The sequence below is a fragment of the Xenopus laevis genome, chromosome 4L (assembly GCF_017654675.1).
Source record: "Xenopus laevis strain J_2021 chromosome 4L, Xenopus_laevis_v10.1, whole genome shotgun sequence".
In the NCBI taxonomy this organism is placed as follows: domain Eukaryota; kingdom Metazoa; phylum Chordata; class Amphibia; order Anura; family Pipidae; genus Xenopus; species Xenopus laevis.
Window position 1 is genome coordinate 147,088,353 of NC_054377.1, and position 18,417 is coordinate 147,106,769.

The 18,417-nt window shown below is 35.5% G+C and overlaps 1 protein-coding gene across 39 annotated transcripts in view; it reads left to right on the top strand.

Annotated features, from left to right (window-relative positions):
- Positions 1–18,417, top strand: part of cadps.L (Ca2+ dependent secretion activator L homeolog) — a 284,076-nt gene that overhangs the window by 171,965 nt on the left and 93,694 nt on the right. For 13 of the 39 annotated variants that reach the window (XM_041589293.1, XM_041589298.1, XM_041589302.1 and 10 more), the window contains 8 exons: positions 2,925–3,061; positions 4,476–4,663; positions 6,908–7,072; positions 12,359–12,460; positions 12,566–12,629; positions 13,029–13,152; positions 15,804–15,872; positions 16,682–16,699. In XM_041589293.1, the coding sequence (XP_041445227.1) occupies positions 2,925–3,061; positions 4,476–4,663; positions 6,908–7,072; positions 12,359–12,460; positions 12,566–12,629; positions 13,029–13,152; positions 15,804–15,872; positions 16,682–16,699 (867 nt within the window). 39 annotated transcript variants of the gene reach the window in all.

Below are 18,417 nucleotides of genomic sequence, written 5' to 3' on the forward strand. Positions count from 1 at the left end.
CTGATTTCTCTCTTTCTCTTTTCCCCAGTTTGACTCATACTGCATCATACTTGTCTTGCCTTTTTCCTTTTTCTAACCACATCCTTTTATTTTTGTCTTTCTGTTCATCTCTCTCCATCTTCTTCTTGTTAATTTATGAATTCCTTTGCCACTTCTGTCCCTTTGCCCCTTTGTACATCTACTTGTCTTCCCACCCATTTTCCTCTCCTTTGTCACATTATTCTACCTTTTTCTTTAACCTTGTTTTATTTGTAACCCTTCCTATCTTCAATGTTTCTTTCTTCCTCTCAAAATCAGTTTGATGTTTCTCTTACTTGCCTCTTTTAATTACCCTCTACTCATTTCTTCTATTTTAGTTGACCTCATTAAGAAGCAAGTGCCTTGGAGGCAATGATTAAAATTTGTAGATGAAAGGTGATAAGAGAAGGAACCAACATTAGTTCTTTAACAACTCTAATCATAAACTCTGTCCCAACTGTGTGTGTGAATATGTGCACGCATAAATCCCCACTGTACAGAGATAGTGTTTACAGTTATTCCACATAATCCATATGGTTAAAAAATAGCTTAGGCTACCTAGGACCCCATGGCAAGTAGGGATCGTAGATAATTAGGTAATTGGGGACATTAGATAATTCCTGCCGTCTAGTTTAAGCATTTTTATTTGTGATTTATTGGGATGTGAGTTTGTTTTGTGCATATCTGTGTTTTACATCTTTAAAGTGGGTTAAGCTAGAGCCAACAAGTAGTTGATAACAAGTAGTTGATAACCTGCTGCCAATAAAAGTATTAGAAAATTGCTAGTTGAAAAGGCAAATGAAACCAAGCACAATTAGAATAGCAAAAAAAAAATTAAATGGATGTCTACATAAAACGGGGAGGCCCATTTAACACCATTCTTGTTTTAGAGGTTTTTGAAACCGTGATTAAACTCATTTTCTCATGAATCATGAATGCCATGTAATTTATTAAAAGATCCAATATAAAAACCACAAACAAAAGAAAATTATGAAAGATTTGATTAAAAAAGCTAAAAATGCTAAATCCTCTGAAATTTGAGTTTTTCAGTTAATTACTAGCAGAAAAAGTCCAAAAAAACTAAAAGTCTGAATGGCTAAAAAAGTCAGAATCTCAAATTTTTTGAGTTTTAGATACATTTAAAAAAAACAAATATTCAGGGAAAAAATAGGAAAAAAAGAAATGTGCTCCTAAGCTTGTATTATTATCTTTATCCATTTACTTCCTGCAGTGTGCTTACTCCATAGATTCCAGTTTAAGCTTACCCTCCAGCCCTTGTCACCTGCCAATTCCTTTTTTTTTTGGTAAAGAATATATCTGTATAGATATAGATATTTCCTTGTGTTTAAGTTTGAGTGAGTGGTCTGTCCTGTGGGGTATAATTTTATATAATCCCATTGAGTGGCTGTCTGGTGCCATAGCTTGGTCTGATTTTGTACCTCTAGCATCTGTTCCTCTAGCATTTGTACCTCTAACCATCCTGTGTTTGAGTTTTCTTACACGCATGCACCATGTCTCATTGAAGAATATGAAGTAGATTGAGCAGTAGGGAAATGTGAGATCTTACATAGTTGCAATGACTTTGGTCATGCCAATTTGCTAATAAAAAATACACATGGGGTCTATGTTGCCAGTCCAAAAGAAAGGCAGCTCAGTGTCAGGAACTTGCCCTAGTTCTCAAGGCACCATTAAATCACCATTAAACAAAATGTCCCAATACTCATATAAATTGTAAAATACAAAAAAAATTTATTCAATCATCATCATCATCATCCACCTTATGCGTTTCATACCCTCCGGAAATACCTATGATTAAGTACCGGAGGGTACAAAATGCGTAAGGTGGATCATATGGGGTCAGTATGTATGTATTTTTATTATGATGCTGATTGAATAAAATATTTTTGTATTTTACATTTTATGAGAATCTGGACATTTTGTTTAATGGGGAACTGTTCCTAATCTGCCCAAAACATTATGACAATCTACAGGTGTATTTCCCTATGTTGTCCAAATCAGTGCATTAGTGCTTCAGACTAAAGTAGAATAGATAATTCTATCTTTGGATTTAACATAACTCATAAGCACCAAACCATGTAATGGTGTAGATTGGGAACCAATAGTTTGTATATATTGTGTTGTTTTTTATCTTTATATTTAATATTACATTATTAAGTCATCACAAACACCATTCAGCATTTTTATTTTAATTTATTATTTTTTACTGCTTCTCTGGAAACAACAGTTGGGGGTAGAAATATATGTTTTGTTTTGCGGCTTTACACAGACACCTAAATCTTTCACTATAAAAGAATGCTGACTTAGACTTAACCACTAGAATGGCAGTATCTATTTAATACTAAATCTTTTATAAATAGGAAATACTGAATAAATATTACATGAAACTGAGTGACTTTCATTTTGCATGTTTATATATATATATATATATATATATATATATATATATATATATATATATATATATATATATATATGTATAAAAAGGTATGAGAAGGTGAAAAGCATTAAAAAGATAAGTGAAATAATAATCATACTTAGAATCAGATACACTGCAATTCCTATCGAGGAGGTTCAGTTTTTGTTTTTAGCATAGTTTTAAGCTTTTATTTTTTTTTATTACATATTTAAAATATGCTTGAATTGATTCACCGTGAAGTTTTTTAATATTGAAAGGCCTTAGAGTATTGATTGGAAACATGGGCAAAATTTTGAAGGTCTAATAAACCGTAGAAACCAAACAGTAGGTATGATAATGAAGGGAACATGTGTTATCATGGGTTACTGGACCTGGGTAAATTTTGCCTCTGTTACTACATAACCTCTACTTAACAGGTTTCTTTCCTTTTTTCTAATCTTTGTGTTTCTCCGTATATGTAAACTAACAGATGCTGATAGGGCACAAAAACATGGCATGGATGAATTTATCTCCTCCAATCCCTGTAACTTTGACCACGCTACCCTATTTGAGATGGTTCAGCGACTTACACTGGATCACAGACTCAATGACTCGTACTCATGTCTAGTGAGTATTATGTTTTTTCATTTTGCATGCTCTTGATCGGGGATCCCCAACCTTTTTTACCCATGAGCCACATTCAAATATTAGAAAAAGTTGGAAAGCAACACATAAGTAAAAAAAAGTTCCCGAGGTGCCAATTATGGGCCATGATTGACTATTGGTGGTCCCTATCTAGACTGGCAGCCTACAAGAGACTCTGTTTGGCAATACACCTGCTTTTTCTACAACCAAAACTTGCCTCCAAGCCTGGAATTCAAAAATAAGCACCTGCTTTGAGGCCACTGGGAGCAACATCCAAGGGGTTGGTGAACAACATGTTGCTCACGAGCCACTGGTTGGGGACCACTCCTCTAGATAATGGATTATTGTATTTTGTAGAAAATGTATACTTCTTTATGTGTATGTATTGTATATTTTTGCTGGACCAGTGTTGTATTAAAATTGCTAAATTCTAAAACCAACCATCTTTTAGCTACTTCCATACTTCCTCCTAGTGTCAATCTGGGGAGATGGGACCAATCAGGAAGTGGTCTAAGAGCCCTGTAACTGCTCTCACTCTATTTTCATTCATAGTATCTAGTGTGAGATATTGCCTTGGTCTCCACACCATAATCTATACCCTTTCCAAATAACTTTTTCTACTGCCTCCCTTGGATAAAAATCCTCTTATAATGCTCATTGATATGTTAGTCATCCACTATGTTTCTATTTTCTACTAATTCAGAGCTCTTTGTAAACACTGCAGCTTTGTAAGAGTAATGAGAGTCTTAAGTGTCAAAGGTTGTGATGTATCAATATACGTTAATTTCTATTTTTATGGGGGTTAACTACTAAAATCCAAATTTATTTCATTTTTAAAAAAAAAAACACTCCCATGCTAGATTTTACCTTATTTATTAATAAAATAACCAAACGGAATCAGATTGCAGAAAAACTTGATTAAATTGAGCGAAAACATGAATCTCTTCAATTTTTTGGGCTTTTTCCCCAAATCACTAATTTTTTTCTAGTTTTTGCCAAAAACCCAGAAAAAAATTTCAGGCTAAACCCAGAGCAGACCACGAAAACTTCAAATTGACATAGGTGCCTCTCCCATTAATTATATAGTACCTTGACAGGGCTGAGATAGTGGATATTCGGATTCAGGCTTTTTGCAGCAGTTTTCTTACCAGATAAATTTGAGGTTTAGTAAATAACCCCCATGTTAGTACTTAATAAATTAACAACATGAATAATTGATCTTTTTTTAACATAAGATCCGAATAATGAATGCCTAGAAGTGTATATTCTCCCCAAGCAAAGAACGTCTTCCATAGATCAGTATATATTTAAATGTCATCCCATAGAAAACATCCTGTTTGTTATCTTCCCAAACAAAAATATCACATTTCTCCAATGTTTTTCAAAATTTTTTTAGGGTTGGTTCAGTCCAGGTCAAGTGTTTGTACTTGATGAATATTGTGCAAGATATGGAGTCCGAGGCTGTCATAGGCATTTGTGCTACCTTGGAGATTTACTAGAACGAGCAGAGAATGGGTCAATGGTTGACCCAACTTTACTTCACTATAGCTTTGCCTTCTGCGCATCCCATGTACATGGCAACAGGTAAGATAAACTGCTACATGTTTGTGAAGGTTCTCATTCAGGTCATGGTATATCTGTAGTAATAAGTCAAATCTACTGGATTTAATGTGTTTTTCTTGAAAACGATTCACCAGTCATCCAACTGGCTTTCTCAATTCAGAATTGAGAAAAGCCAATCGGATGACTGGCGAAAACGTCTTCACGAAAAACACATCAAGTCCAGTTGAATTGTCTTATTACTACAGATATAAACTGCTACAGAAAGTGAGCATTGTGATGTTCTTTAGTACGTTTATTGCATGTTATGAAATAAATGAGTGATTTTGAATAAATATTCAAAGTGTGTAAATGTGTATATATTGTTTTACTCAATATAAAATTAAACATTTTTCTGTTTAGGGCTCATTTAAAAGGATGAATAAGCACAAAGTGTAAAATAAAGGTGCAAGCAGCCATGGTTTTTGCTTATAATAAACCTTGACACCTTTGTCTTGTGCAACACTCTGTACTGACAAGTTTTTCCTCTCCGTGGTGTTGCCTATATCTGGGATTGAGGCATACTGGCAGATTATCACATGGATGGGATATGGTTGCCCTCTGAATAACACTATCTTTTGTGCATCATCCAGGATACTCAATGCACTAAGGAGACTCAAGGTGTTAGTTGCCCTAGGCATTATATTTAGGTCTCCTTGGGTTCTTTGCAACTGCTCGGTGTATGGACTCTAAAGAGTGCACTCTTTAGCACTCCAGCACCTGTGTCCATCGGCCACATTATATGAATCCTCATATACAGTGTGTTCTCCAGTGACATGTAGCCTTCATTTTAAGCCATAAACTTCACAGTTATACATTTTTCTGGTACAACATTCTATCTATACTGACACCAAAATTTCTGCCTAAAATATTATATAATACGTGTACCAAATAGATGTAGTTAAAAGTTCAGCCTGTGACAACTCATACTCCAGTTTAAATTCAATGCACTGACTTTTGAGACCCCAGAGCTCTAACAGTGATTGTTTCCTTGCCCACATGCAAATCATAGGACTCTATGAACAGCTTGTCCAGACATGGGTGCTTGGGAGCCCATAGAGGCCTTATAGGAGTCTTAGCAGAATGCATATGTTTAAATTTTTAAAAACTGGCACTGGGTTTAAGTACAATTATTATTTAAAGAACAATTATTGTTTGTGTGATTGGATGAGCACCCTGGCCCAAAAAAAAAGCATTTTTTAATAAAATCTTCATTGCATTTAACTTTCTTTTAAGATTTCAGATTTAGGCTTAATTCTAGCCCCATATAACAAAGAGGGATATATTTAATTACGTTGTGGTTTGTGGGTAATGTTACATGTTGTAGCCATTTTACCTCCTGCTCTTGCATGATATCAAGGCTTTATAAAAACTCACAGATGGATAGTTTAGTTTATATTGATTCTCGCTGTCCTTCAAACAGAACATTTAGACTGTCATCACAGATTTCATCTGAATACCACAGTTTATATGCAGGATTAATTACAGAATGACAGAAATAATGAGACCTCCATGGGACCATGAAATTAAATTTTCAGTTGGTTCTATCTACTATTTGCTGTATGGGTTTATAAGACATAGACATAAAGAGTGGTTGCTTGCTTGGTTATTTCTGTTGACCAACTTTCATTCCATTGACTTGAGTCATTGAAAATACTCATGTGAAGTCCAGTGCACAACCAGACTGCTTATTGTCATGATATATCCCATATTTTTTTCCCTGTAGGAAAACACACTATTTTATTTTACTGCTTTTTCTTACAAAATGTAAAGTGTGATGTCAGTTGGACCTTTATAAGGCAGCTAATAATAGGATTATGAATCTGCTCAGAGGAAGAGAAGGAAATGAGCTTAAAGTTTGAAATAACTCATATTTTTTGTTTAGTCTTACCTGGCATGGGGCCTTTTATTTGGGGGTGCACTTCCCAGCAGTTCTCCATTAATATCTTTACAAACATTTCTCTGTCTCTGACATTATTAAAAGTTTTAAACACTAGCAATAAAAAAAGTTTGTAAACACAGCCCATAAAATACATTATTCTATTTTGTCATTTTTAGTTTTTCTCTGTTATTCTTTGCATGCCTTATTTTATCTTCTTATTGTATTATTTTAGTATTTTTCTGTGTTTGCCTTTCTTTCACATTCTCTCCTGTCTTTTCTTTTCATCTACCTATTTGTCTGATAATTATTGCATGCCTTGTGCTATCCACATCTTTCATTTACCAAAGCCCACTTTTGCCTGAATTACTTGGTGGGTCATCACAAAATCAAGAAGGGGAGGGAAGCAAAGTCCCTGCTCCTTCAGCCACTGAACCAGAACCTAAGAAAGATTCCAAAAGGGATTCAAAAAAACGAAAAGATTCCAAATCCCAGACGAACCCAGAGCCTAAAAGGTAAGGACTGTTAGTTCCTGTCTTCATCCACAAGTATGTTACTTTCTGTAACAATACTTCAAACAAAAATATATTAACATAACTATCAATTACGTTATACTGAAGATATTAGTGATGATACTTTTTTGTGGTTATCTTGTAGTCATGTTGGGTTTAATGTTTTTTTATGGCATAGTTGCAATTGACTTGAAATTTTGTATGAACACTAATATATTGTGCTGGGTATCCCTGGAACTACAGCAGGGTGGATGTTACACAAGTGTTTCTATATTTCTCTAACCTTGTTATGAGCTAAGGGGGCCCAGCCTGAAGGCCAGTTAGGGGGAGATTTGGGGTGAGAGCTTATTTGTGCCCTGAGTACCCCTGGAACTATAGCAGGGTGACACCCCAATGTTTCTATATATCTGTAACCTTGTTATGAGCTAAGGGGCCCAGTCTGAAGGTCAGTTAGGGGGAGATTTGGGGTGAGTGCTTATTTGTGCCGTGGGTACCCCTAGAACTATAGCAGGGTGACACCCCAATGTTTCCATATATCTGTAACCTTGTTATGAGCTAAGGGGCCCAGTCTGAAGGCCAGTTAGGAGGAGATTTGGGGTGAGTGCTTATTTGTGCCCTGGATACCCCTAGAACTATAGCAGGGTGACACCCCAATGTTTCTATATATCTGTAACATTGTTATGAGCTAAGGGGCCCAGTCTGAAGGTCAGTTAGGGGGAGATTTGGGGTGAGTGCTTATTTGTGCCCTGGATACCCCTGGAACTATAGCAGGATGACTGTTACCCCAATGTTTCTATATATCTGTAACCTTGTTATGAGCTAAGGGGCCCAGCCTGAAGGCCAGTTAGGGGGAGATTTGGGGTGAGTGCTTATTTGTGCCCTGGGTACCCCTGGAACTATAGCAAGATGGCTGTTACACCAATGTTTCTATATATGTATATCTGTAACCTTGTTATGAGCTAAGGGGACCCAGTGAGACACTGCAGAATTAACAATTACTGACCAAATTCTGGGACCTAAAAAGCCTTAAACACTAAAATATATTAAAAAACAAAAACCACAAATCTATGTTTTTTATAAAATTCTGACAGCACTTAGATGTTCTTTAAATTTCTGGAAGTTTTAAAGAGTTTTTTCATCAGTTACACTCGATCCATAAAATAACTAGTCGTTTAGCTTTCTCTGGAATGAGGTTGGCTGTCAGTCAGAATGTGCCACTCCAGTAATGAAGGTCAAATTCATGTGGCTATCAATCTCTTTTATTTGAAATAGACATTGATGGTCAGGCTGAGGTGGGTTGTCTGTTTGTATTGTGTATGTGTAAGGTCAGGCAGTTAGACAACAGTAGCTCCCAGACAGTGAGAAAGTGCAGAGAGAATGTGATTTAGATGTTTTAAGACAGCCTGAAGGTGTGGACTGACAGCATGACAAGTCATCGTATGGAGCTAACGAACTAGCTGCTGTCCAGGGTCCTGATTTAATGTGCACTGCTATTGTACTTCATCTGATCAGCATCACAGCAGAGGGAAACGCAGTGCTGAAACTGACCCCTAACCCTACTCTGACCCCGGTGCCACGAGAAATGAAGCAAGGTGTTCAGTGGGTTATTATGTTTCATGGTGCATTACAGTCACATAGGGAGATGTGCACCTTTCCTGTGATATCTACTGCAGATATGTAACAGCTGAAATCAAATTGAATTGAAATAACAACCGCAGTGCGCTAGTGGGATGTCAATCATAAAGAAATTCCTACACTGGAACATTTAACATGAAATCTATTGAGCTGGTGTTTATATTGTAAATGCTCCATTTATACTGGGCAAGTGAGAAAGCATACACGTTCTAGCCTGAAGCATTTTCCAGTTACTTACAAGGCAGATGGGAACATTGGATTGTTATTGTATCAAAATCCACATTTCTGTAGCTTCAGGGGTAATTGGGATGTTGGCTTGTGATAAAAGAAAAGAGGTTGTTTGATGCTAATGCTGGAAATAAACATTTTGCCAGTCACAGTTTAAACTTTGAGATTGTTGAAGCCGTATGTACTTAAAGCAGGAATGGTGCAAAACACACCATGAGATGCTTTTTTTTAATTTAGGTTTTGAAAGAGATCCAGTCGTTCATCAGCTTCTAGGCTGCATCATACTCTTCCTGAAACAATATTTTGTTTTTTTAAATCAGTCCCGTCATTATGTTTTATTGGGGCCATGATCAAATGGTGTGAACAGTATTTTAATACAATTGATTGAACAGTTTCCCTGCCCACGGAATTTATGTTCATGGTGTTGAGTCATGCTGTGAACCATGTTATGATGATGATGATAATTATTAGATATAAAGATACAATATTTATACATTTGATACATGATAGATGATAGATAGATAGATAGATGTTGTTGTAATTTTATTTATCAGTTTGGCATTAAATCTGTAATCAGATTAATAATAACCTCCTCTAGGTGAAAAAAAGCAATTTCCTTTCTGCTTGCTGGGCTCACAAATATTTTATTTTTCCAGTTAGAAATAGGGAAAAAGAAAAAAACAACAACTCTTTTTGGAAGATATAAACAGCAATAAAATAAAGGACAACTGCTAAGCTGCATGCAATATTTACATATATTTTGCATGTAAAATTTACTTTGTTTTTAAAGTGTGTTTTGGTTTGGATTTTACGTATTATTTTATCAGTTCAATTTATTTAATATCTCTTTAAATAAATGTATTATTCAAGCACAAACTGCAGTTATAAACACAGACCGCAGAGTTTCCTCTGGATAAGAGTTTAACCCAACGATTTCAGTCTCAAGCTAATTTCAGCCAAATCTTAGGCCTTGAAATAAGTGTGAAATTACAACTATATACTGTTTTGTTGGTACATGTAATATTCCACATTAAAATGATTAAATAAATATAAATATATATATATGTTAACATAATGTAGATGCATTGCCCACACTTTTGTTTGTACATTTAGGGGGCTATTTACTAAAGTCCGGTCGGGCTTTATGGGGGAAAAATATTTTAATACTTAAAATTTCAAAGATTTATTAAATCCTGTTGCAGCAAAAAGCCCAAATCCGAAAATCCACCATCTCAGACCTGCCGAGGTGGTGTATAAGTCAATGGCAGAGGTCCCAATTCTATTTTCATGTTTCTGTGATCTGCGATGGAATTAGCCCAAAAATTCAGGCTTTTCTGGAAAAAGTCGGAAAAAAACCAAGGGATCATGGATCGTACAATTCTGGTTTTAGCTCAATTTAATCGGGTTTTTACCTGAACTGATTAAATTAAGTTTTTTAATAATAACTACGGGTAAATTGTGGATTCTAATATGGTTGGACTTTTTTTTATTTAAATAATCAGAAAAATTTGGATTTTGGTAAATAACCTTCCCCATGTAATGTTCCTCAGCATGCAACTATAAATCTTAAAATTCTCTATTGTTGGAATCATGCATGTTAAATATAGTTTCAGCACATAATGTTTATTACTGCGGTTTGCTTCTTCTGTGGAGATATATGAGCAGTAAAACACAAGCTAAACTTTTGACTTTGTGGATATACAGCTTGGCGGTAGAGTAGTTGAAATTTGACAAATCCATGAAAGTATTATTATTTGTGACATGGCCCAACATAGTAGATTGTGAGGAGAGTGAAGATGACAGAATTGGTGCTAACCTCTGTGACAACAACTTGAAAAGCAACCGACGTGACATATTCCCTATCATGCTGCCGAAAATGTCAACTTGAATGGACGACGAGAAAATGGTTTGCCAAAATTTTGAAAGGTATATCTGAGAGAGGATCATCATGTCAGATGTTATATATTGCATAGTCTTTTCAGAAAAAAAAAAAAATGATGGGTTACAGTCGGCATGCCCACATATATACACCATGTCTGTGGTTACTGGGGACCTGTGGATCGTGAGCATGATGATGATGACATATTTTATTATTTATGATTTATGTTTCGTTGAAAGTGCTTATTTTTCTCAATAAACCCCGTGCTAAAGTCTATAGTGTAATTCGCTTTTCCTACATCTGCCAAGGTAAACGAATGACAAAGAGCGTAAATGTATCTTCCCCAGTTGTTTGTGCTTTATAGAGCAAAACACGCACACACAGCAAGCTCATTTTAGAGGCACAAGTTGTTTGGCGTGAAGAGTCTTCTCTTGACAAAGGTCACGCAAACATTACAGTACAGATTGCAATTTTTGGAATTTATCGTCTTTTGATTTGTTTAATAAAGGGAAGTAAAGCTAACCAATTAACCCCTGACAGGAGGTTCATTAAAGGTTTGTAATCCTTTGCCAAGGCTTTTGTGTAGCTAAACTAGTCTAGTGCAGAGGATTTGAACAGCTTAGGCTGCTCGCCGGAGGAGGGCAGAGCCCATTTGTTCAATTTTCAGGCTACTTGTGTTACCAGAGGGAGAGACTGTGTGATACAAGGCAGTGTAGGCAATGGTTAAATCTGTATACATTGCCTGACAATAATGGAAAGCGATAATAATGACTGTCTGGGTAGCTGATTTCTTTTCTGAATGGATTAGACATGTCTCTTACCCTATTCTTATGGATTATGCCATGGTGTAAATATTCAAGTGCTATCCACATTGTCTGGCTGCCTAGGGCTATAGAAGAGAGGAAATACAAAGTTGTACTGTGTCACCCTATACTTCTTTTGTTCAGCAGCGCACAGTTGCTTTGAGTCATGTAAGGCAGGGTTTCAGGGATTATCAAGTAAAACATTGTACAAGCTTTGAATAAAGTGCAAAGGATCGAGCATTTTTGGGATAAGGGACTATTTAATTACCGAGTTCTTTTAGGTTTCCTATTCTGCGTGATGATGACTTTTAATGACCAGTAAATTGCTGTAACAAAGTACAATGTATATTTGGAATGACACGATGGTTACCGATTTAAAAGAAATCCTGGTGTTATTTAACAAAGAATGGGATCACTCCTATGTATTTGTTATCACAAGAAAAAATATATTTCTTTCTATTATGATAATAAATGTTTCGAATTTGAGTCCATTATAGAAGGGATAAATGCTCACAATAAAAATCCTATTTTAAAATACAAATATGAAGCAGCATCATTTTCTTTCTCAATTTATTGTCAATGTTTATTTCTCCTCTGACTCACACACACACACAGGCGAGATAAGTTTATTAGACTGTGTCATCGGCATCAAATATGGGTTGTGTTTTGATTGCTGTACCATCAACTTATTGGTGTCACGAGGTGAAATTCCCCAAGTCACTCAAGCTTTCTGTGTTCCTCCAGGCCTGATGGAATCGGAACTGTAACGGTGGAAGAAAAAGAGCGCTTCGAAGAGATCAAAGAACGACTTCGTTTGCTGTTGGAAAATCAGATCACGCATTTTAGGTAAACAATGTGAACATCTTATAATAAAAGCACAGGCAAATATCTATTTTTAACAGCACATTGTTTATACACAGTTTGAGGAAATGTGGAAACTTATTTTCTTAGGTACTGCTTTCCATTTGGCCGACCAGAAGGTGCTTTGAAAGCCACTCTGTCATTGCTGGAAAGGGTACGTATTATTGTTTTGTGTTATTAAATGTATCTGTTTTGATAACGAAATTAGCAGTTCTGAAATATTGGGTCTGTTGATTCAAATTTTAACACTGTTTGAAATAAAAAACACAAGGCAAGCTATTTCTGGTGTGCAATTCTAAATGAAGTCAACTGTGCCCTATTTATCAAACAGTCTTGTTTAGATTTGAATAAAACAATGGGTAGACTGTCTACACGCTAGGTTTTTCAGCTGATAATGTGCAGTGCTTGATGTCACGCAGTTATGTCTTACTTAAGATGCCACTCCAGGATTCAAGGGGTTAATTGAAATGTATCTTTAGAAATGTATATGTATTGAACCACATTTTAGGCGAATAAGCTGGGCTTCATGGTTATCATTTTTTCCAACGTCAAGGTTTTAATGAAAGACATAGTAACTCCTGTCCCTCAAGAAGATGTGAAAAATGTTATCCGTAAATGCTTAGAGCAAGCAGCCTTAGTTAACTACACAAGATTATCCGAATATGCCAAAATTGAAGGTAAGACGCGTTTCAAGATCTTGAAGGAAAGAATAATCTTTTTTTACTTTTTAATAAAAAATATTTCTATTTAAAAAAAACAAGCTCAACTATATAACTGTGATTTGCGTTATCTCAGGACATGAAATTCATGTTCATTGGATTGTTTGGGTTTTTTTAAAGGAATAATTCTGGAATATGCTGCCATTCAAGGATGCTTGTTCTGTATAATGTTTATAACCCTCAATACTTAAATGCTTTCTTTTTTTATTTTATTTTTTTTAAATCTTGATATAAACATGGTAAAAACAAATGGATTTTTTAAAGCTCTGAGAAAGGAACATGGTATAAATGAATTTGAAAAAAAAAGCAATATTTGACTGAATTCTCAGGGTATGTTACATTTAGTTATTGCAGAAATTGGAAACACCTTGATTATATATGTGTTGGTAGAAAAAAATCTAAGTAGATGTATTTGTTAAACCAGGCTAATATCTTTGTCTTTATCAATTCCATTTCTTTAATCTAATCCTTCTTTCGGATATTTGGGAATTTTTGGACAAATAAGCACTTTTTTTTTTTAGTTTTGTTGTCAAAGGTTTCTTTGTAGGTCAAACATGTTTTACTGTATTTGTCTACTGCTGGTGGATCAGTATTTGTTCCAGGAAAGCTTTTATAATACAGAGTGAGAAGCACTAAAGAACAGTACAATCAGAGGCCCATTGATCAAAGGACGAATTTTGAATTCATATGAATTTTTTTTAAATTTGAATATACTCACAATTCGACTGGGAGGTTATTTAAGAAAAAATGTGAATGTCTAATATTCCATCGAAGGGTTTTGACCCGAAAATTGAATGTGTGAATTCTGAAACTCGACAATTCTAATTTGAATTTACTATTCGTTGGTTAATCTGCCCCTTATTATTTTTATCAGCTCTTGACTGGTAATAAATGATACTACACAGAAAAAAAATGTAGGTTTTTGTATAAGTGGCTGCTTAGGGTGATGAATCAAAGGTCATTCGTCTTTGAAATCATCACTCGTTTGATCTATTAAAATGACATGGGAGGAGTTAGACCAAGACCCTTAGCAGCATTTCTCCAATAGATGTTTCTGCGTCATGCTGGCTTCCCCATAGGAAACCCTAACACGTTGGTAAGATCTGCCTTCTTCTTTCAGATATATCAGTGCAAAACAAACTTTATGATCTGTAAGTAAAAATGCATTCATTTCCAAAGTAGAACACTCTAGCGCGTACTTTCCTTCTGTGCTGCAATTCTTCTCATGTGAATTATATGCCCTTTTTTTATTTAAATTTTTTTGTACTGTGACTTTTAGGTCTGGGAATACTTTTGAAGCAACAAACTCTTTTTGTTTTCCAGCTTTCTTCTTAGAGAAGTACCTCATTCCACACTACCTGCTCTCTTCCGCTTCTTTCCTTCCTTATCCGTTATTGGCACAGCCATTTTTGTACTGCCTCTCGAAAACTGGTTTCAATGCCAATTCCAGAGCATGCTGGGATTGTTATGTATAACAACCCAACATCCACCAACTGCATGAACCAGGGTTTCTCTTATATGCATAGTTTATTGAGTTATTTTATTGGATGAAATAAAGTATTTAAATACAAATTCATGCACTTGGCATGTGCATTTCACTTTGAATATACAAGGACATGTAGTTTTAGTCATCTCCCAATTATTTATTGGTTCCTCAGTTTTATAAATTGACTTAAAACTATGCTTATGAGGAAATACCTTTCAATGCCTTGGATACTTAAGGCTTGAAGACTTAGTATCTTAAGTCAAGTTCAGTCAATATTTTTTATTTCCTTTTATTTATGTTTGGATCTTCTGAGTCTTGTGAAAATGAGTCAAGACTCACTACATCATGGTCACATTCTTGTGTGGCTTCTGGGCATGCTGAATGGTTAATCCAGTAGCTCTTAAATTTGAAACCACCCTATTCTCTTATCCTGTGTATCCCAAATACTCTACAATCTTTTCTTCTTCCAGGGGTCAATAACAGTTAAATACAAGTTGCTCTTTAATGAAAAAGCTTGCTGTAACATTCAAAAAATATATGTACTTAAAAAGTGAGTCCTTTAACATGGATAATATTCCTGGAATAGCCCACCAGCTATTGTTTGGGCAAAAAAGTTTTTTTTCCTAGTACCCTGCGGGCTTCCATTTGCTGAAGAACATCCATATATTTTATCATTAAACAAAAGAATTTAACAAGTTCAAGGAACCTTGTTTGTTTCGCAAATTGCCCAAAACACAGAGATGTTACCTCATCCGTGTAATACCAACCATATATAAAATCGGTAATCAGCTGAGATGCATGCCAGAACCTTCCCTTCTTAATTAAGCCATGCAGAATTCATCTGAATTCATTTCTAATACACTTTGGAGCATGAGGATTTTATAAGGGGCCAGTATTAAAGCATGAGGTAGCAACCCTACCAGAATAGTCACTTAATATTACTTTTCAGCAATAATTTGAAATATTTTCATATTTTTTTTTGGATGTTACAACATTTTTTAAACAACAGCAACATGCATTTTGGATTATTGCCCCGATAACCTAATGTAACATTTTCCTCTAAGCTATGACCTCTTTACCTCTCTGACCTAAGCCTCTTGCATGCCAAAATCCTCTTTTATAGGGAAAAAGAGAGAAATGTATGAACATCCTGTCTTCTGCTTGGCCTCCCAAGTGATGGATTTAACCATTCGTGAGTACCTATCCGCCTCCTCTCCATGCTGTCTCCACTCTGTTTTTCATTACTCCAAGAAACTCCAGATCCAAACCAATTCACTCCCCCTTGCTTTAAGTCTTTTAGCTTTGCCTTGTCTGTTGCTTCTGTCTGTGAAACCCAGTGTGGAAGTCCAGTCACTAGTTATCAGCCTGAAACAGGTTAAACAATTAAACCATTTGTCTGTGATAAACCGGTAACCGTCTGTAAGTTTTTCTTTTTGTCTGTGACCTGAATGCATTTTTACTTTGCTTTTGTGTAACCCCCAGTTTGTTAAGTGCTTACCACTAGCATATAAATCAAAGGGAACTAGTCAAGAAAGGGTTATATACCAGAGATGGATTCAAATAAACACATTCATTTTCCTCCCTCTGAAGAGAAGATCTTGGTGAATATATAGAGTCGACAAAAGGGAAAAGATTGTTTTCTCCTTGTGGAAAATGCTTTCCCAAATCCCACTTGTTGTCTACTACTATTTCTTAAAGATTTGCATTGCCGTTTTCGTTGCGTGTGTAAATAAAAACGTACGACTAACCCCTTTTTGGCAAATTGTTACATGTTTTATAACTTTGTACCTTTTATTTTCATAATTTTTTTTCTGGTTCAGCTTTCTCTCTTTCTTTCTCAATGGCAGATTGACAATTAAAATTTTTGGTGCTTATAAATACTGTGACATACAAATGTCAGATGACACTCATGAATGGGGTGACATATTTAGTCCACTTGCTCATTAATCGTGCATATCTGTTCTTGTCTCTTTTTTTCTTGTTGCTCTCTCTTTCATATAGAGAATCAAAAGGATGCAGGTGAACAACTGTATATGCATTATAAAGTTATAGGATTGCAAGTTTTTATTTTTTAATTTCATAGCTCCTTAAGTTGCGTGATCCTACAGGCTGTAGACACCGTTCCACTTAAGGAGTTAATTTGTGCTGTCTCTACGAACATATTCTCTACAAATACAACAATTACGCCAGGGAGAAAATGGCTAGCCTCTGACCTACAACCACACTGCCCTTTTAAATACCCCCAAATTTTTTCAGAGTAAAATGGTAAAAAGGAAAAAAAAAAAAATCCATTCTCCCTTTTCATATTTGTGTTGATGCCCTTTCTTAAACTGTTTGTGTTTTTTCGTAGATGTGTGCTATCAGTACAGTGAGAAAAAAACAATCTTGTGTTATCTGTCCTTTATGTTTGTAAGATAATGAGATGTGCAGGAGCACGGCTCAAAATGGTTAAGAAATTTCTTAACAGTGAATCACCCGTAGCTGTGAAAGCACACACCACAAGTTCTTGACAGTTGAAAATTAGCATTTTTTTTTTCATTTTGTCATTTCACTAAAAAAAGGCTATCCTTCTCCTAGTAATGAAACCACTATAATTATTTTTTGTTTTCATTTATTTTCCTGTTGACCCGAGTTAGATGATTTAGCTGAATTAGCTGGATTTAAATAAAGGTTTCAAGAGGAGCACAACGATTACAACTGCTATATTCAGAATTGTATCCCCCACAAATCCTCCGAATCCACCCAAAAGAACATTATTCCAGGACAGAGCATTTTAGCCCAACACCATTGTACATACCTCATTAAACATAAAATATATTAGAGATATTTCATATCAGTTGATTACTGTGTAATGATGATGATGTAAACTGATGGGATTGAACAAGAATAAAATATAGGGGGGGAAGTTGTTTAATATGGGAAGTATGGGAAAGAGACAGATTCTAACTTGAGTATAACTAATGATGGGGAGATAGTTGATAAGCTGACTTGATCCTAATGCTCTTGTTAATTAACTTTAAACATATCCAGTCCAAAGCATATCCTAACCCGGGGATCCCCAACCTTTTGAACCCGTGAGCAACATTCAGAAGTAAAAGTAGTTGGGGAGCAACACAAGCATGAAAAATGTTCTTGGGGTTCTAAATAAGGGCCATTTGGTAGCCCCTATGTGGATTGTGAACCTACATTGAGGCTCTGTTTGGCAGTAAATCTGTTTTTTATGAAACCAAATATAGCCTCCAAGCTTGGAATTCAAAAATAATCATCTGCTTTGAGGCCACTGAGAGCAACATCCAAGGGGTTGGAGAACAACATGTTACTCACAAGCTACTGGTTGGGGATCACTGTCCTAACCTATAAACAAGCAAAAACAATCATGTTAGTATTGAGTATTTGGTAAGGGCAGAATGTGATGATACATTTACAGTACATGTAATGCCCATACAAATGACCGTAACATTACAATGAGACATATAAACCAAAGGCTGAGGGTGGAAGAATTAAGGAAAGTATCTGAAATGACCATTTACGTTACTGAAACTATTTAGCTCTGACTAATTAGTATTATGTTTGGGTTTCACCAAAATAATATTTCATCTGACAGTGGCATCTGACAGAACAGGAGATGACAGCTTGGAGAACAAGTTGTCCTGTTTTCTGTAGGAGTGATTGAAAGCCATATAGTGAGTCTTCCCACTTTTTTTTGTGCCTGTTCATCACACCTTGCACAAAATTCT